The sequence below is a fragment of the Centropristis striata genome, chromosome 22, assembly GCF_030273125.1.
Source record: "Centropristis striata isolate RG_2023a ecotype Rhode Island chromosome 22, C.striata_1.0, whole genome shotgun sequence".
NCBI classification, from domain to species: Eukaryota; Metazoa; Chordata; class Actinopteri; order Perciformes; family Serranidae; genus Centropristis; species Centropristis striata.
Genome location: NC_081538.1, coordinates 7,485,040 through 7,506,139, shown reverse-complemented (window position 1 = coordinate 7,506,139; position 21,100 = coordinate 7,485,040). Strand labels below are relative to the sequence as shown.

Sequence of the window (21,100 nt, the reverse complement as noted above, 5' to 3'; positions counted from 1 at the left end):
GAGTCATCGAACCAAACAGCAACCATACAATCACAAGCTAGCCTTTCTATCTTTATTCCACTGCTGCTCAAATGTCTAAATAAAAATCCACACAACCTAACTCTGATTATCTGATGTGGATAATGAAAACATACAGTGCATGATCATCACCATAACAATCCACAGTCACAGTAACACAAGGCTATATAACCAACCCCAAACAATAAATGTCCTCACACAAAATACACCTCATGGCCCTGTTTGTTTTTACAATGTTTTTTAGCAGACGCTTTTATCCAAAGCGATGAAATTGCACCTCAACCAAATAATAGAAATATAGACTACAATACCTGACACCTGACCCTGACACCTGACCCTTTAAATCTCGATATATATGAGGGAGGAAGTAAGGAAAGAGGAAGTGACTGATAAAACCCAGCAAGAAGTAGATAAACACCCGGCATGCTAAGCTAATCACAGCTTTCAGTAGTACTCTCTCTATCAATCAGGAAAAAACACTGACTAATGATAAAAACAGATCAATAAACTTGAATAAAACGTAGAGCAGCATAGGACATTCACTCCCAATATCTTATGTTTCATCCCCACCATTTCTTTATATAATAAAGTACAAAGAATGAATATCCTATTATGGACTATGACTATGCCTTTTTGGGGGCTTATGATTGGCATTAAAGTGTATCTTAATGTACATTTAGCAATTTAAAAAAAATCATGCTGTGGATAATGACAGGTCTATTTTGGGGGCGTGGTTAGGGGTGGGATTAACCTGCTGTCAGAAGTGTGTGCTGCTCAAAGACCAATTTTCTCAGCTTTGCCATTTCAAGCATACCTACCTTTACAGAAGCATATTTTCTTCAAATATTGTCTGATTTCCATGTATGATACATCACGTGAAAAGTGATACTCTGCATTTTCATAAGTAAGTGGAAACACATTTTAAAGGAGACATATTGCAGTAGGTGACATGTTGATGAGTTAAGCCTGATGTATATTTTACCAGTATCATGGGAATTGTAGCAAATTTTATTTTTTAGATGGACGGATAGATAAATGATCATAAATGTCATATGTTACACTTTTGGTGATTTTTTTTGTTTCCAGCAAAACTTGAAAAAATTAGTTCGGCGATTATTTTAACAGGGTGACGATCAGGGCCGGTTATTCCTACAGGCCACCAAGGCGGCTGCCTAGGGCGCCAAATTGGCAGGGGGCGCCACAAGGGGGCGCCCTTAAGCATACATCTTTGTTTTAACAACATTGATTAACGAAACATTTTTTAAAAAGCATGGGCAATAAAACCCCCATTGAATTAAATGAATATGCCCCAACCCATATTTCGAATGAAAATGTAATATTATATTATATAAAATATGATACGTGCATGGGTGTCGTCACTTATTTATTCGTATTTTCAATTCAGTTGTTGTTGGTAAAGTTCCAAAGTTTCTAAAAATAAAAATGTTCTGAGACCATTACCTTGCTTGTAGTTCATGTATCAAATATTAGTGTACAGCATAATACATATAACATAGTGTACCTATATCAGAATGAATACATGGAATGGATGTGGTTCGGGGGGCGGGGGGCGCAAAATCTCAATATCGCCTAGGGCAACCAATGGGCTAGAACCGGCCCTGGTGACGATATAAACAACCCGGGCAACAATTTAAAGAGCGGTTTGCATGATTAAACTGGACGAGTGTTACAATGATGCCCCGTAGTGGACAGTACCCGAGGCGAGGCGTTCGGCAAACTTCGTCTTGAACCGTACATATACGAAAGAGGCCGAGCTGGAGCGGAGCTGTCCGGAACATCCGGCTGTAGCTTCTCAACATAAACAGCAATGGCGGAGGCAGCAGCAGCGTCTACGGCGGCTTCACCAGGAACAGGAGGTTGGACCAAACACGTAACCTGCAGGTAAGACAATACAAAGCAACATCACAGTATCGAAGATAATTCTATCATCTGTCGTTCGACACGAAAATAGCGGTGATACGGTGGCTGGTGAGCGACTGACAACAGCGTCTTGTGACACTGTGCTCAGCTGTTAGCCAGCTAGCTGCTAGCTGTAGATACTGTGTTGTTATGTTCTCCGTGTTATGGTCACAGAGCAGGCTGGCTGGTTGGTTAGCGACCAGCTTCATAGCTACATTTTCAGCGACTTACTCGGCTGGCATTAACGCTGCATTATAATATACCACTCAGCATAGCTGACACAACAGAGTGATACATCCTCCTAACGTTAACGTTAATGTCACTCTTTGGCTTTCAAACTATCCAACACTTAAACCAGCGAGTCTGTGTTAAAATGAACCAACAGATCAGTCACGGTACATGCTAGGAGCCGCATCCAGACATTAGCTAACATTATGAATCCAGTTGTATGTTGTGACCGTGCTAAGATTAGCTTGATTTCGTTACCAACATGAAAGTGAAAGACACTGAAACACAATTGTTTCGCTTGGTTGCTAACCCTCTGGAGTTCATTTATCAATTGAAAATTCACATGTTTTTATTTACAATCATAACTTTATTTTTTATATGATATGTAGACAAGCTGAGAAAGCCAGTTGAAAGTGCAATCATAGGAGCTTTCACAGTGTGCCATTTATGTTTCTAGACCATTTTTAAAATGTGAATTTTCTTTCTTCAATGAAAACTATTACTATTTTAATTGACGTGCAAATAGACTGTTTTGTAGTTTTATTAATTATTAGTTTTTTTCTGCTGTTTTTGTGTGTATAAATGGTAAAAAAAAAAATGCTACATTTCCATAGACACCTGTGTCTTTTGTTTGTATTTCGGTTCCTGGCAGCTTTATACTTTGTTAATAAAAATAAAATGAAAAATCTGACTGATAGCCAAGTTTGGGTCGAGAAAAAGGAACCATGCATGTGATGTAAGGACAGAGTTAAAGGTGCTAAACAGAGACAGAAATGAATGCATAGGAAGTTGACGAATTTGAACCAAAATCTCCTGGACTTCAGTGGTTTAAGTATTTAAGTTTATTTAATTTTTTAATATATAAAAATTAAAGGACATGTTGACATACGGGTTGAAAATAATGTCAATGTTTCTGTTAAAAGGATATCATGACTGTGGATCGTTATTTAACTAGATAACTTTTTATTTTGTATTTTCAGATATTTCATGCATGGTCTTTGCAAAGAAGGGGAGAACTGTCGCTATTCCCACGATCTGACCAACAGCAAACCCGCAGCCATGATTTGCAAGTTCTTTCAGAAGGGAAACTGTGTGTTTGGGGACCGTTGCAGGTAAAGTCACAACGGATATAAAAGTTCTATACACAAATAGAAATATTTAGTCAAATGTGGATGTAATTAAAAAGGCTTGTACTCAACGGGCATGTTCAGAGTCAGCTGCCACCGCCTAGAAAGTGGTCTCAGTTGTCAATTGAGCTGCATTATAACTTCCTTTCTAAAGCTGGCCTTGCTTTCTGCCAATTGACAGCGCAGCAACTTTGCTGGCAGACTTCTCTGTGTGTTGCAGTCTACTCCTCAAGTGGATCGGACACCTGAGACTGCTGCTTCCTAATGTCAACATGTTGTTGGTCTGTGTCTGTGACACCTCCATGTTGGTCCAAGGAACTAGAATTATTCCTATGTGGTATTTGGTTGCTCTGTAGGATGAGCTGATGTACTATGAAATATGCTTTTTAAGTTTTGTCTTGAATGTTTGTGGAGCTAGGTATGTTGAACATGGCTGCCAGCATAAACCTCCTTCTTGTTTTCTAACCACAAAAATCAAAATCAATATCCCTATAAGATATAAATAAGTCTGGTGTCAGAATATGATAAATGGAATTGTTTTTATCTCAAAAGCCTATATCACTGTCACAATTTCCTAGATACCAAGTTTAAATATTTTTGTTATTTCCAGACTAAGTCCAAAACTCAAAGACCATCAGTTAAAAGACAACCAGTAATGATCACATTTGATAGGTTGGAACAGTTAATTGTTTGGCTGTTTTGCTTAAAAAATATGTCTTTTCCATGTAATCAGTATCAAAATGAGTGTCTTTTATTTATTATTATTTATTTGTTATATTTATATCCATTATTATCAACTGGCTACTGATAATTGACCAATCATTTCACCTATACATTACTTGCTGACTACAGTATATCCTATCCAAATGATAACATTTGATAACAATATGACATTCACATGAGAATATTTCAGATTCTTTATATGTAATTTCCACATTTAAAACTATATTTTTTCTATATGCAAAACATTACATTTTATGTTTATTTAATTTAAAATTTTATCATTCAGGTTTTCATTTTTCAGTTTTTATTATTATTTTTATTATTATTACATTTTGTTTCTAAGTACATCTTAACATTCCCATCTGTAGACGCTGATTATTGTGCTGGACTGAAATCTATGTCAACCAGTTGCTTCCTAAAAAGTGCTTTGAATATGGTGATCAGTGAGTATATGCAGTGAACATGCAGCGGTATGGTCCTTTGAGAAGCGGATTAGGCTCCCAGTCTGTTGCCATGCTTGAATGTACCCAGACAGCAGCAGCCAGCTTGTACAGACAGTGTCTGCTCCATGTCTGGCTTCAGGAGCATCCCCATAGTTACCGAGCCCCTGACCAGCCCAACAGCAGCAGGGGCGCATTAGTTAGTCACATACTAGATCTTTTTTCTTGAATAGTCTGCTTAATGCTGAGAGGAAGCCTGTGTTTGGATGTAAAGCACTGAGTTACTGTTGGTGATGTTGTTGTGTTGATAAGTCACATTCCTTCATCCTTGTGATGGAGCTGCAGCGAGGAGGGTGTCCCCATTATATCTGTGATCCCGTGGGGCTGTGCACCCTGTATTAAGAGTCTGGAGAAAGGCTCTCACAGTGGGGGTTTATTATGGTTGAATTCCCTGGGCTCCGTCTATTGTGATGGACTCTGTCTCGCTCTCTCACTCTGTGTCTGCATTTCTCTCCCTCTCTCTCCTGCAGCCCCCAGGGCCAGACAAAGTGCACTGCAGCCTGCATGGCAATTGCGTAACGCTCTCCGTTTCCCTCCTGCTCTCTTTCCCTGAGCTGCCCCCCTCCCTCCTGTGCTGTTGCTGGGTTCCTCAGGTTCATTCTGCTGCAGCACCCTCCTCTCTCTTTTTATTTATGCATAGCTCCAGCAACCCTCCTCCCCTCCCCGCTCATCCAGAGCTCCATTGCTCTCTGGGAACAGACTGGTTAACAGTGTGTTGCGATGTAGCTCACCATCATGCAATAGGCTGGAGGAGAGATTGGCCAGGTGTCCCTTTTTGTATGATTGTTTGCACAGGCTGTCATGGTCTGTTAGTCGTGCTGTATTGTAGCTATGGATTTGCCACTCAGGACCACTCAAACGGATTCTTGCATGTAGACAGCTGAGGATCTATCTTTGTCGGGGCTGCACCACTAATCATGTAATGATTGTGATTTTGATTCATACCTCTACACACGTCATTCTTGCATGACAATGGTCTCTGCTGTATTTTTGTCAAGTGTAGAGAAGTTGCTTTGAAGCACCCTTTAATTCACCTGTGTTGCATCAGCAACTGGGATAAGTCTATGACTAATGCCACATGAGAAACGGTGTGTCAGCAAAGTGGTCATAAACGAAAACAAGTCGACTGTGATAGAAATGGAAGAGTGCTCAATCCCCAAATCGTGTTGAGGGCATTTATTTCCCTAAACACCAGGCAGAACAATAATTCATAATTTCTGCTTGTCCCTGATTAATATAAACTCAATCTTGGACCATCCAGAACCTTACTGGATTCCTTATCCCTCCCATCCCCCTACTCAGCCTGGCACTATATTCCAGTCAGAAACATGTCTGAGCCCAAAATGCAGCTTGCCATTTTGCTTGATTGTTGCAGAATTAAATAGCTTGTCACAGGATTGGCCATTTTATTTGTCCAACTGCCACTGTGGTTGGTGAATTTCAAAATCTATCTGCCACTCAGCTTTTTTACCAGCCACTTTTTTTTTTGTTTTACTTTACATTATTTTATACATATATTTTACTATTTTTTTTTATACATTTTAACCAACAAAACAAGATCAACCTTTTTCTGCATACTGCTGTTAGAGTACAATGAGCTGATAATCCTGATTACCTTCAACAGTCAATACAAAATCACCTCATTAGACTGAAAACGAAAAAAGGAAACTACATGCATTTACGCAATTTGTAATGCCAAACTCCCTTTAACCCTTGCGTGATGTTCATATTGTTGTTACTCAGCCAGTGTTTGTGGGTCTGATGGACCCGTTGCATTTTGTGGCTTTTAATGCCTCACAATCAAATACTTTTATGTTAAAATACTGAACAGATGATGCACAACACAAGCTGAACACATGAACACAGAGTAAACATATCAGTCAAGACGGACTGAACATCAATTTCCACACTTCTATTAGCCCCGGGTCCAGTGGACCCGGACATCTTATATGTAATAGAAATGTGTAGGGGGGGGTGTATGGTGTGCGGTCATTAAATATGTATTCTGATATATGTTCTTCACAGAAAATGAGCCAAAGTCAGTGAGTCTCAGTTTGAAAAATTAATTAATTGTATCATTTTTCTTTTAATAAAAAATGAAAACGGGTCCCACAGACCCGAACACCACACAAGGGTTAAGAAACGTTGTGGTGCTTCAATGTGCTCTTATTTTACAGATACGCTTGTTGTTTACAGTGATGTTTTTGAACTTGTCTAAAGCGCTTGTCAGAAATAAAGACGATAAACTCTTGCTCTTCATATTTGTTGCCTGAATCCACAGCCCACAACATGACAAATACAACATCAATTTAATCTATAAAGATTGGATCATTTGGGACTGTGAAGCTCAACTCGCTCCCAGCCTCTGTCTGATGCGCTATTTCCTTGGCAGCATACTGTGGGAACAAAGGAGCAAAGCAATCTGTTTCAAAAAGTACGATTTCTTACTCAAATATATGCTGGTTGGTGGATCAGATACACGCCAAATTAAACACACTATTTATCGTGTGTGTGTGAGATGGTATTTGTTTTTTTCCCCGGTGAACAACCTGCTCTTTTGCTTCCTATTGAGACTGCAGATTTACAGATGGCGTAGAAAAAAATTGCAATCCAAGTTATAAACTAAACTCTAAAGCCCCTTTCAGACGGCGTTTCCACAAAAGTCCCGCAAATTTGCTATAAAGAGCTGTGCTGGCTTTTCCCCTTAGGACAGTTCTATCGATTCTGCGACGGCGTAATTTTGGCGTCCATTCACATTGCAGTCCAGCATTGCGGAACGAAGTGGAAGGAGACAGGAGAAGCGTGTAACAGAGCAGCCATGTGGCATAGTAGCACAGTACAATACGTGCTGCAGCAGTATGTGTACAAAAAGTCAGTTTGTTTACAATAAGCGGCAGACACGTTGTGTACAGTAAGCAGAGTCTGTTTGTTTAGTGAACAGTGATTTTAAAACATTAATGATGGAAGAACTGCCTGTTGTGCTGTTTTTTCACTGTAGAGATTTAACATACTCAAGCAAAGTTGTTCTGCAATTTGCTGAACATGATTAGATTACTGTCGGACTCAAGTGAGCTGTGTTCTGCTAATACATCACATATTTTAAGTCTTGCTGGCTCCGCCGGTTCACATTGGTCCCAGCAGTCTCCCCAATTTTGCACCTCTGTTCCTACTTCCACAGAGCCAGGATCACTTGATCCACCCCATCATGCCTCTGGTGCAATTTAGATTGCAGAAATCACAAATTGTTGTTTCAAATGCATTAACGGTTTGTATTTGTTGCCTGCCGCAGTGGCTGGTGAACATTTACCCGACACTGGAAGAACAACACCTGATTGGGGGGCGGCGGGTGCTAATCCCACCTTGGCATGTCAGCAGTGTTTGTTGGTTCCTACCATAGATGGTATATAAAGATGGACAACACGTCTTCACTTCTTCCCACTGGGCAGAAATTAAGCCAAAAATGTATATGTATGTATGTATTGGAGTACTCCCACTAAAATATTATAAAAAAAGAGAAAATCTAACGTCTATCTGTGTAGCCAAGGATTATGAGTTGCGCCTTTACTAGGTAATAAAGTTATAAACAATGTATTCTCATCACAACTTGTCGGATACTGACACTCTGTCCTGGCCCCTGGTGTGTGACATACATGGAACCCCTTTGCTTCAGTTTTGGAAGTGTTGGATGGTTCAATCCCTGACCGTCGCAGCCTACATGTCGAAGTATCCTTGAGCAAGATACTGAACCCCCAATTTCTCCCGATGCTGGTGTGTGAATTCCCAGGTGGCACCGTTTAGGGTAGCCTCTGCCACCAGTAACTGTGTGTGTGTGAAAGGGTGAATGCAGAAGGGTGAGCGCAGTCTGTAGTGTAAAGCGACTAGAAAATCGCTATATACTTGCAGGTCCATATAGGGTGTCACTTTCTGCTAGTCAAAATAAACTTCGAAATTTACAATAAATAAGACCCATACGCATAAATGCTTGATGATTTAATCACAAAACCAGAGTTTTATTCAAGGTGTGTTTCATCATGTTCATTCATGACACATCACTTGGTTCTAATGGATTGTTTCTAATGAAACAATCCATGCTAACTTGTTATCTTACAAAAGATTAGTCAGCTTCCCAAACAGCTACTGTCAATGGCAGATTCAATAATGAGATAACCTGTGCTGTGCAGTTACACTAAAAACATCACACCATACATATAACCTCGGAACACTGGTGACTTGCATGAGTCACCTGTCATAGTAGCACATCAAGGTATGACATCCTAGTGGCGTGTACTTGGTAATGGTCTACTGCCACTATGTTCACACAAAGCCGGCTACATCTGAGGTAGCAGAAAAGTCACCTTCTTAATGCAACCAGTCTAGTCACAATTATCCACTGGCATGTAGCGTTTTAAACAGGTAAAAATCTAAATGTATAATTTAGTCCTGTTGTCAGGTTACTCACAGAAATAGCCTAATTGTTGGTAATGGTTGTCATTTTAACTGTGGAAAGCTGCAGTTAGCAGCACCGGCTACAAATAACAAGCTTCTATGTTGCTATTGGCTAATAGGAAAGAGTGTAGATAAAACACTAGTGACAAGTGTTTTTGCCAACCTCTGTGTCCAGGGTGCGCCCAATAATAATTTTGACATTTGCACACTCTCGTTTTCGCTCTCATATGCCAGCAAAAGTGCTTACACTGTAAAGCCCTGCGTTGCAGAGATAAACACAGCAGTTGAGGTCTGATCTGTCTTACAGTATGGCACGTCAATAACATGAGAACTAAAAGGATTTTGTAGAAAAGCATGTATTCTATATCTCAAAGTAAGGTATTGAAAAAATATTTTTTTGGCGGCTGTACTTAAACTCTGCTAACTCTGGTATTGTCAACGCTCCCTTATATATGAGTGTATCTTAAACGTTGTATACCATGATTTGGAACAATATTGAGATATAAAATGCATATTACACTGAGAGGATTTTTTCAGTAATACCCACAGAGTTAATTTTACATTGTAATTTCTTATTCTCAGCATGGTCAATACACAATTGTATATAGGCTTGTGGCGATTGGATTGTATATCGACGACTGAGGATATTAATCAATGTTTTTTTTCACAATGGTAAGGCAAATCTAAATAACTTAGTATCAGAATTAAGATGTTTTCAAAAATAATCTAAAATATGTGGCCTACTGTGCATGTAGATGTTTCTGGTAGAAAGGCATGTCTGCTTGCTGCACCCCTTTTAAAACAGCAAAAGTGACTAGTGAGTTTCAAACCTGTTTACTGTCTCTTTTCTATGGATCTGACACCCCGCTGCTTTGTTCTCCATTTGCCAGGCCAAAACTGTGCTCTGCGCTTTCTAAAAATACTGGTTGTTTATTTGGTTTGTAATAATAACCATAAGATGTTAATATTAAACGGAACATGATGCCGTTAAACTATTGCAGATGTTTCAAATCAAATGGTCACACTCGATAATCAATGTTGTCAACATTTATGTTACAAACATTTCTAAATGTCTGTAACATGCAAACAGGGCTGACACTCTTGAAATCGGAAACCATTGCCCAATGCTAGTCCATGGCCTGTTTTCATCCCATGTATATGTGAGGGTCCCAGTAAACAACCTCATCGCAGCAGAGTAAAACAAGACATGTTAATCCTAAATATAGCCTTCAGACTGGCTCTGCATACATGAATATAATTGGATTTTCCCCCTACGAAGCCTTTATTTTTTTAGGCCAAGGCCATTTAGAATAAAGCATGTGATCACAGCAATAACATGAATCTATTTTTGTTTGTTGTTGAAATCATCGACGTAACTGGGGACAAAGCACATTCTCACTCACAGAAGCCCCTGGACAATCTGTACAAGTGTAAATATGTGGATTCTTTTAGTTTGATTTCTTGAAGTGCCATATATAGACAGACGAAACATTTTCTGTTGTGTTCTGGTCTCTACAACGTGATGAAACATCACCCTCTGTATTCCTTATGTTTTGACCATGGCCAATGAAGGGCACTGTATCTGTCTCTCAGGTTGTGAAACTTAGACTGGCATCTGTAATCCCCTGCACAGTTAAAGACTGAGGGGAGTAACCTCCAACTAAAAACAGCCCAGCAGGGGAACTGCCAGTTTACATTCCATTTACATGCTTATTATTTACAGGGCAAAAGGGAGAACCAAAATATTATCTTCAAGTAGAAGCAGTAGAACGAACAGCGTGAGACTTCAGGCAAATGTCGCCGAAAAGTTTTTGCTCATATGTGACTCAGATCTGATTATTTTCTGACGCTGAACAGCACAAATCACATGGAATCTGACTTTTTTAGAATGTTTTCCAGTGCGACCTCAGTCTGAACAGTCATGTCACATTCCATGAGACTTTTTCGTCCCTCTGGAGCTCCCCGACCGTAGTCAGAAAGCACAGGGGAGATGTGTTTTCCTCCAGGGCCAAAGTTGATGTTACTCACTTCGGGGTTAACCCCCTTCACTTTTCTCCCCTCATCTTTTTCTGCTTTCACTGAATCACACGCTCGCTCTGGTCAGCTAAGATTAAGATTCAGTTTTGCAGTGAATTTGTCCTCTGCATTTAACCCATCCTTTAAAAACACACCATGCTAGGAGTAGTGGGGGGGTTAGGTACCTTGCTCAAGGGCACTTCAGTCCTTTACATTTGGGATTCTGTGGACTCCACAGACGCACACACACATGAATTTGCCCTAAAAGGAGCCACACCACTCGTATAACGCATAGTTAGAAATGTTGCTCTCTTTCTCCTCGTCCTTCTCGTTATCATCTGCCCATAACTTCTCAGGCTTCCACGGTAAACACTGACTTAAGAAGCCTTCATGTTTACTTCTGTACACAGTCTGCTGCGTGTGATGTCTTTGTTATTTTTCTTTTGCACATGCGGGTCAGTTCGGGGCTGTGAGCAGTTCACACTGGTAGTCTGATATAGGCCTCATCAAAAAACAGCCAAACAAAGATCTGATCTGAGCAAAAAATCCGAATTGAGCCTGCAGTGTGAATTTAGCCATAAAATGACTTGCGGTGCATTCAGAAAGTATTACGACCGCTTCACTTTTTTCACATTTTGTTTTGCTGCAGCCTTATGCCAAAATGATTTAAATTATCTTTTTTCCCCCTCATTAAGCTACACTCAATACACCATAATGACAAAGCGGAAACAGAATTTTAGAATTTTTTGCTAATTTGTTGAAAAGGAAATCTCTATATTACTGCATTGAAAATTTTGTTTTTGAAAGGCTATATGTCATCAAATATCCATTGAAGCAGGATTATTTTGCTAGATAAAATCATTGTGAATTTTGTCATTGATTAATTAATTTTTTTTTCAAATAAATTTTGTCTTTTGAACTTAACAACACTCTAGAGTTATTGGAAATGTTTTAAGTCATTTGAAATCAATTACACACAGTGACATCTGAAATCTAGTTCTACAAAAAGTTAAATGCTAACAACATCAGTGGAGCCTAATCTTTATCTGCAAGAATTACAATTTAGAATTAAAATGTCAACAATATGAATGAAGCCTTGAAGCTTTGAACTGTTCAGTACAGCCCTTAAATTTAGTGCTTGCACCCTTATAAGTAGAACCTGACATCTTTTGGTTTTCTGGGTTGTATATGTTTATTATGGTCAGTAGTCTCTCAATCCCAGGTTGCACGTATTAAAGATCTAATTTTTGATTGTTAGTTATCAATTTTGGTTCGACTATTTTGTATGTACTGTAACAGTCCTGCTCCTGTGTTCGTCCTTAGGTTTGAACACTGTAAACCAGCAAAGAACGAGGAGTTGCCACCCAACCAGACGCTGCCGCTGCCCTCTGTCTCGCTGGCCGGCTCTTCAGACCCAGAACCCAGTGGGCCGACACCTGGTTCAGGGGCACAAGACTGGGTCAACGCTGCTGAGTTTGTTCCTGGACAGCCGTATTGTGGACGGGGTGAGTGACCAGCAGGGATCCTACGGTCACACTTTTGCTAAATTTCATGATGGAATGGTCTTTCATAATGTCATATGGTATTGTCCCATGGTTACCTGGCAATGGTTTATTAGCGATTATTAATTAAAATTGAGGTTGTGTGTGGCTTGACTTCTGCCCAGCACAGAGGATTAAGTTCCACTTCGATCCAAAATGTGTTAAATGAACTATTTAACTAAATCAGGAGAGTACTGAGCGTCTATCTTGCACTGAGTGCTGTACATTTTGGTTTATTTCTGGTCGCCGAGAGTTGAAAAAAGTTTAGATGTTTATTCAAAACCCTTGTTTTCTCATGAATATGGCACAAATATATGACAAAAAATGTGTATGTCCAGCTGAGCCAGTGAAGGGGGAGAGCTCCGTCCCTCTCATTGAGGAGTTTGACAGTGAGGCATCGCAGGACAACAAAGAGTTGAGGAAGCAGCTCTGTCCATACGCAGCCGTTGGAGAGTGCCGCTACGGAATCAACTGTGCCTATCTCCACGGCGATGTGTGCGACATGTGCGGCCTCCAGGTGCTCCACCCCACTGACAACGGCCAGCGCTCCGAGCACACAAAGGTAACGGTTACACAAACAACCTGCTGGTGGTTCCACATTAAGCACACTGGGGTTTGCATTCACTGTCCCACTTCTCCTAGCCTGGGTATACCCAGACTGCCTTGCGCGCTCGATTTCATTTCGAACTGCGAAAGGGTCTGGAAACCAGGGCCGTTTCTTAGCCCTGTTTTAGGGATCCAATCACAGAACGGGGAGGGACGGCAAGACGATGATGCGTACTACCCGGCAGACGGAAGCTTGTAGTTTTCTTATGGATCCAACATGGCTGCAGCAGACGCGAAACTCTCTTTAGCTGTAGATGGTGTTTTTAAATAGTTTAGAGCGAAAGTTGAAAGGCGAAAGGTCTCTCAGCGGCTCCGCTGTCCCCCGGCTCGTAGCGAGATCACCGGCGTTACAGTAGCGGGGCTAATAGCGGTAGCGTTACGGCGTTAGCGGGGCTATTAGCTATTAGCCCCGCTATTGTAACGCCGGTGATCTCGCTACGAGCCGGGGGACAGCGGAGCCGCCGAGAGTCCCGCATCAGCTTGTTTATTGCCCATAAAATCAGTGGATGTGTGTGGCTGAATGACATGAGGGGGAATAAGGCGTGAAAATAAATAATCTTGCAGAAAGTGAGAACTGGAGAAGCAAAGCAGCAAGCAACACTCTCTCACAGACACACACACAACAAACATCCATTTCTGTCGCTCTACTACGTCATCTGGTATGACTGATCTGATTGGCTAAGAGCTACCTACAGACGCTTGTGATAGACATTCTAAGCGCCCAATAAACGGCTCCGGAGGATCGTAAACCACACAACCTCTACGGAGAAATGAACGGTTGGTTCCCAGACTAATCTCATTTGAGAGTCTGAGTCTGGTGTCTGGTGTTAGCCAGGCTACACTTCTCCTGGAATACTCTGGAATTGTTAAAGGTGTATTATAAAGCAAATTGGTAGCAACTGATATGCTAAAACTTAAGCTTTTTCTGCTGACTAGCACCACAGCTGCATCGTTGCATTGATCTCATGAACACATGGTGTCTCAGCTATGGGATACAGCATTTCTTCTGGTCCATTAAATGATGAAAAGGTTGTTGGTTTAACTGTTCCCTCTCCTAGGCATGCATCGAGGCCCATGAGAAGGACATGGAGATTTCATTTGCCATCCAACGCAGCAAAGACATGATGTGCGGCGTGTGTATGGAAGTTGTGTTTGAGAAGGCCAATCCAAGCGAGCGCCGTTTTGGCATCCTGTCCAACTGCAGCCACTGCTACTGTCTAAAGTGCATTCGCAAGTGGAGGAGTGCCAAGCAGTTTGAAAGCAAAATCATCAAGTGAGTCGCTTGTACATGACACAGCAGGGTTTTGCTATTTTAAATCTGTATCTCTGGTAGATTTATTTCATGAGACTGTCAAGTGATTAATAATCAAGCAAGAAGTTTACAAGAGTTACAGTCTGTAGAACATCCAATGAATAAAGAGTTGTGATCTGTGCCACAAATGGTGTAAAAACCAAAAAGTATTTAGGTTACAGCCTGCTGACACAATCCTAACGGCACGTTTGAGCAGCCTTTCAATGAAGGTGAAGCTTTTTTTTCCAACATTCAACATTTTTTTACTCTCTAATCCCCAAGTGACTAGTTGTTATAATATCGAGACAGCATTTCAACAAAAAGGTAAAGAAAGTGTCGCATGAAAGTAATCTTTTTTTGCCAGTTTTTTTACTCTTATTGGCAGTCCTTTTTTTTCAAATTGCAATCGTCTAGTGTGGCCCAATTACATCCAATACACAACAAATCTTTTCCCATCTTCACGGTACTTATTCACAATGTTCTAGAACTCTTTCCACCACTTGTTTTTCTTCTTCACAGGTCCTGCCCAGAGTGTCGAATCACATCCAACTTTGTCATCCCAAGCGAGTACTGGGTAGAGGACAAGGACGACAAGCAGAAACTCATTCAGAAATACAAAGACGGCATGGGGTACACAGATCACTCACTAAGCAAAACATAAAACGGCATCACTGCTTCATTCAAGCCTCATTTCTACCAACAAACCAAAAAATCATCAGAGGAAGAGGGACACAATCCATAAGCCTTGGCTTAGTTTTTCAATAACACTCAATCAGAGTTTTTTTTAATCTTACGAGGTATCTTTCAGTCCGGCTTATTTGAAATCTGGTCTTCTAAAGCCGGCTTATTAAACAGTGAGGTATCAGCAATTTAAAAAAATAATTCTTTTCCCTGCAGGTTGGAACACACAGATTTTGAATAGAAAAGTGTTGTGGGTGGATGTGATGAGAATCTTCACAGGAGTGGGTGGTAATGGTAGGAAGCTCTACAGGGAGTAGGCAGATGATCCAATGCTGACTTTAACTCTGAAACAGAAAACATTTAAAAAGCTCCTCTGAGAAAACATCCATCACGCAAAGATGGATTAGCGTAGCTTTTGTGCTCTCAATCACTATCAAACCCCATGTTTGTGTTCTCTGCTTCCCTGTTCGGCTTTACAGGACTAAACCGTGTCGATACTTTGACGAGGGTCGTGGAACGTGTCCTTTTGGCTCAAATTGCTTCTACAAGCACGCCTTTCCTGACGGACGGCTGGAGGAAGCTCAACCTCAGCGAAGACAGACCGGATCCAACAGCAGGAATCGGGTAAACGTTCACTCTCTCCTAAAATCCTGTCATTCCACCAGCAAGTACTCCTGAAATACATTATTGTTGTGCTACTTATGATAGCCAAAGTTTTCATTACACTTCATGTTACAGTTTGAATACTTGGTAACTCAAAAATATTATTATTTAAAGGTAAATTGATAGTGAATTCATCTTAAGTTAATAGTTATTTTACTCTTAAAAACACTTTATTGTTGCACAGATTATAGCATTTTTATACATAAAAAGTTAATAATAAACAATAGATTTGTAAACCATCTATAAACATTACATGGATGCTTTTATAAAGTTGCAGCAAATGATTATAGTAATGAATTAATGATCAATATAATGTTTATAAAGCATGAAATAAAATTGGCCATATTTAATTTTTCATTTGTTATCTATAAGTGTTTTTATGTGTATGGATATTGGCTTCAATGTTTATAGATGCATTACAAAATATGTATTATCCATTTAACAAAGTATTATAGTCATCATGTGCAACTTTATAATAAAAGATCCAAATATTGGGTATACAAATTTAAGTAAGACAGAATGCTATAATTTGCTAAATCATTTTGAACATATATTCAATAAAAAATATTATTATTTTTATGTTAAAACTGAGAATGTTGTTTTTTTTATAAATATATACTGAATCTGAGTTGTAGATGTTTTACAAACTATTTCTTAAATCTTAAAAAAATAACTTGGTGATACCTACCAAATAATAAAAAATGGTATTAAAAATGTACTTGTGTAATGACAATGACTGTTCCTAGTACAGTAACAACAGCTGTAGCACCCTCTGCTGGATGTAGAGAGTAGTACAATAACATGCAGAGTGAGCGGTAAAATAAAAACAGCTCATGCAATATATTCTGTCTTGCTTAAAAGGGTCTGCAGGGACTATGTGGAGTAAGTGTTGACTTGGGAACAGCTGATAATACAGTGCAGCACATCACAACAACAAAAATAATTGGGAAAATAAACTAATAAATCTTTAAAAAAGTGTAATGATGCAAGATGGATGCTTCTTAAATCAGACTTGTTTTTATTCAATATTTTGTCTCTCCTAATCAAATCAAGTCTGTCTAAATGTTTTCATGTCCATTTCACCATTTTCAGAATTTTTATTGTTGTATTTTAGCAGCCAAAAATGACTCATCCCTAGTCTGGCGGTGGTAAGCAGGTGTTACTGGTGTTACACATCGTTCAATAGTTTTAAATACTTAAATCTTGAAGTTAGGTCAAAAATGTCTTCAAGCCATTAATTCAGAATTATTAGACACACAAATGTTTGGCAAAATGGGATACCAACACAAAATGATGACACATTAAAGTTTTCACTTTTTTGCATCAAATGGGATATGGCATAGTGAGAAATTATTCTGAGATGGGGAGTGACAAAACATTTATGTCACAATTTTGACTTGATACATACAAAATAGGTATCAGAATTTTGGCTGTCTGCGAGAAGCTTAGGTTGTGTAATTCCTAACTAATTTAATTTATAATCTATTATGGACCTGTCTTTCTGACTGCTTATTGGGCCTCATTCACTAATAGCGATGTTTAAATATTCTTACTCTCCCAGCGCAAAATTCTCTTTCCCATCCCATTCTGACAGACATGTTTGTGCTATTTGCAAACAGCATACTGCCACTCCCAATTTTATATACTATAATTACCAAATCACACCTCCTATTGCACAGACCTGTCCAGAGACTTCTGTTAATTGGGCTTAGTCGTACACTTAAATACATCCTATGAAACACCTTACTGGTAAATTAACTGATTAAATATCTTCTATCAAAAACCTTTTTTAATGAATGCAGTATGCTATACATTTTGTTACACGCTGTGATTTAAAATTTTCTAAACAGGGGCATTTGTCCTTTGTGAACAAACATAGAACTGTGTCAGTATAGAAATGTACAAGAAAATTCAGGTGAGAAAACATTGATGAATCCTGGATTTGTCACATTCCTACTTACGGTTTCAGCACTGATTTGTGAATGAGGCCCAATGTCCGCAGAACACAGTGTGGTTTGAGAGTAAACCTCTTTCCTTTCTCCTTCAAGAATTCGAGGCGAACGCCACTGTGGGACATTTTCGACGAGCGGGAAAGCACCGACTCCTTCGACAACGAGGACGAGGAGATGGTGACGTTCGAGCTGAGCGAGATGCTCCTCATGCTGCTCGCCGCGGGAACCGACGACGAGGTGACAGATTCCGAGGATGAATGGGACTTGTTTCACGAGGAACTGGACGATTTCTACGAGATTTACCTATAGCAGTCCCACCTACGAACCTCCCCACCCTCCATGTATACTAGACACTAGAATGGACTGTCTTGTGCGAGTGATGGACAGTAGCTTTTCCCCCCCTCCCCTGTATTGTGGCAGTGCCTTTAAGCAGGCCATTAATAAATGAACTTATAAAAGATGAAAAAAAAAAAGAAAAAAAAATTCCAACAAGTCAGTGCGCTCGTGCTAAACATTTTCTAGACATCTATCCTTGTGGGTCTATCTCGTGCGGTTCATGTTAAAAGGAAAAATAATAAAATGACAAAAAGAACTCAATATAAAATTTAACAAATTATAACTTTCTTCAAATATTGCTAATAAACATTGTCAAGTTTATTTGTGGGTGTGGGTTTGACTTGTTTATCATCTACCCAGGTGTTAATACGTACTTCTGAGACTCTGAGGATGCACTCAAACTTACTCGGCACCATTTACTGTAATTGTGATGGGCATGTTGTAAGATTTTACATACGGTTTTTGAAGGCCGGAACTTCTTTTTTTTCTTTATTAAAGCTGCTAATAGCCAATATATTGTGCTGATGTTTAACACATTTACCATAATCATTTTCATGTTGTACTGAAAAGAATTTACCGTGTTCGATTGTAATGGAACACAAACTGTCCATCACAGCCCAAACAACTAAACACTTGTAAAGTTCATGGCTTTCTAAAGCAGGATGACCACCAGCCCTGATCCTGATCCTTTCTAACTAGAGACTGAAATATCAGCAAGCCAGTTTAATCAGCAAATGTTTAAAATGCAGCAATATGAAAACCTCAGAATGCAGAAAAAGTTGCTTGGGTAAAAAAGAAATAGCGTCATGACATAGTCCGTCCAGCAGATTACAATGCAGTCAAGTAGCACTGAATAAGAGACCAAAAGTGCTGTCAACTCTGTATTGTCATTCAACACAGGGGACTAGAGCTTAGTCACTATAGCTAAAATATAGCCGGTGTCAAGAAAAGTTCCATTTGAACTAAAAACATTATTATATATCTCGAACATTTCAGTTAATTAGCAGCTCATCAAATATGTTGTGAATTAAAAAAAGTTTAAAATATTTCCACTTCTCAGGCAGGTTTTTTTTTGTTGTTGTAAATTAAGTAAAAATTCTCAAGCTTACTAATGTGAGCCCACAGCGTGCTGCTCAGTGCTGCCCCTGTTGTCTGTCAGCTATACTACTGAACAAAATGGTACTCACCTTTTATATATCTTCAGGCCACCAGTGGCAGCACCGAGCACACTGCTGTTACACATTTTATGAGCGGCTCAGTGACTGAAATGTCTCGGTAGGTCTATCTGCGGGTGCACAGTACAACAGGACACGCCCTCTAAATGGTCGCAGTTTGGTTAGGTTTAGGCCCAAAAATTACTTGACAAGGTTTAGGGACAAATAGTAGTTGGTGAGGTTTAGAGCCAAAAAAGCACTTTCTTGAGATTAGGGACAAAAAAAAAGCACTTTGTTGAGTTTAGGGACAAAAAAGTACTTGGTTGGGTTTAGGGACAAAAAAGTAGTTGGTTAGGTTAACAGAGAGAAACTACACAGTTAGATTTAGGGCTAAAACTATGCCATTAGGTCTAGCAGCAAACACTACTTGGTTAGGTTGAGGGACAAAAACTACATGGTTTGGATTACACTGGCAGTTATTTCAGGGGGCGTGTCATGTAGTAAAGTGGGTGTGTTGTAGTAAATGGGCATGTCATGTAGGCTATGAGACTGGGTGTCAGGGTTATAAACACACTGTTAGACAGGTCCTGGATCAGGGCTAGGGGCCAACCTGCTAAGTTGCCATGGGCTAAGTGACTCCTAGTTTCCTCTTCTCTCTCTTTCTCTCTTTTACCCTCACACCTGTGCACCTATTGAAGTGGTCTGGGACTCATTCAGCTTTTGAATGATGAATGAATATATTGTGCAATTTAAGTGAAATGTTACATCAGGATACTTTTGTTTTACTACATGTGGCCCAATTGGCTCCATACACCAGTAAACTGCTACATCAAATGGATAAAAGAAAGACTTTATTTAAAAGCTTTTCCCCTCCACCATCCTGAATCTCAGCATCCAGGAACACCTGTGGTACCAAAGGGCAAGTCCTTCCTCAGAACCAGGCTAAAGAGTCGACACTTAGAACTATTCAGCAGACTCACAGTGCAGAGAATCCGGAGCTGAGAGACTTTAAATTTCCCACAACACCAGTGTGGAGTGTAGATTCACTGCTCTCTGTTGGCTTCACTGAGTAATGCTTTGCTGTTGAGACTCATCCACAGACTCCTGATAGCTGGTCTCAACCTGTTAAACTCCATCGGAATGCATATGTTTATACTGAAATGTGTGTTTTCTATGTTCCACAGCCATCCATCTTAACTTGAAATTAAAGTTTATTATCAATCTCTGTACTGTGTGAAGTCTTACTCTTTTTGTCTATTTAAATTACAGTCACGGTTAGAGACTACCTGGTGAACATAGTGGAGCATTTAGCAGCTGAAAACCAAAACCAGAGTTAAAGGAAAGTGGATACTGGACTTCATTCATCAGGTGGGAACAAACACAGCAGAGTGTAAATAGGAGACTGTTAACTAGGCTGTTCACTTTATCAAATTCATATGTTGTATTTTCGCCTTGAAGTCCTCTCTATTCTTACATACAGTACAGGCCAAAAGTTTGGACACACCTTCTCATTCAATGCGTTTCCTTTATTTTCATGACTACTGACATTGTAAATTCATCAAAACTGTTAATGAACACATGTGGAATTATGTACTTAACAAAAAAGTGTGAAATAACTGAAAACATGTCTTATATTCTAGTAAGCAAAGGGTGGCTACTTTGAGGAATCTAAAATACAAGACATGTTTTCAGTTATTTCACACTTTTTGTTAAGTACATAATTCCATATGTGTTCATTCATAGTTTTGATGCCTTCAGTGAGAATCTACAATGTAAATAGTCATGAAAAACGCATTGAATGAGAAGGTGTGTGTCCAAACTTTTGGCCTGTACTTTATTCCTGAATGAATGTGTTTCCAATGACTTCCAGTGAACTAAGTCTATTAATAGACTGTACA

At 39.6% G+C, this 21,100-nt stretch overlaps 1 protein-coding gene across 1 annotated transcript; it reads left to right on the top strand.

Moving 5' to 3' along the window:
* The first annotated feature begins 1,758 nt into the window (after positions 1-1,758).
* Positions 1,759-20,427, top strand: mkrn1 (makorin, ring finger protein, 1). Its single transcript, XM_059326037.1, has 8 exons — positions 1,759-1,920; positions 3,147-3,278; positions 12,302-12,483; positions 12,858-13,081; positions 14,184-14,398; positions 14,936-15,046; positions 15,577-15,721; positions 17,809-20,427. Exons 1-8 carry the CDS (start codon positions 1,847-1,849, stop codon positions 18,019-18,021), a joined length of 1,296 nt encoding a protein of 431 aa, XP_059182020.1. The 5' UTR covers positions 1,759-1,846; the 3' UTR covers positions 18,022-20,427.
* The last annotated feature ends 673 nt before the right edge of the window (positions 20,428-21,100 follow it).

Excerpts from the sequence above, each read along its gene's own strand:
- mkrn1 (XM_059326037.1), top strand. The coding sequence starts at position 1,847 with ATGGCGGAGGCAGCAGCAGCGTCTACGGCGGCTTCACCAGGAACAGGA. Across the intron at positions 14,399-14,935 it reads TTTGAAAGCAAAATCATCAA|GTCCTGCCCAGAGTGTCGAA; the intron begins GTGAGTCGCTTG and ends TCTTCTTCACAG. Across the intron at positions 15,047-15,576 it reads AAATACAAAGACGGCATGGG|GACTAAACCGTGTCGATACT; the intron begins GTACACAGATCA and ends TCGGCTTTACAG.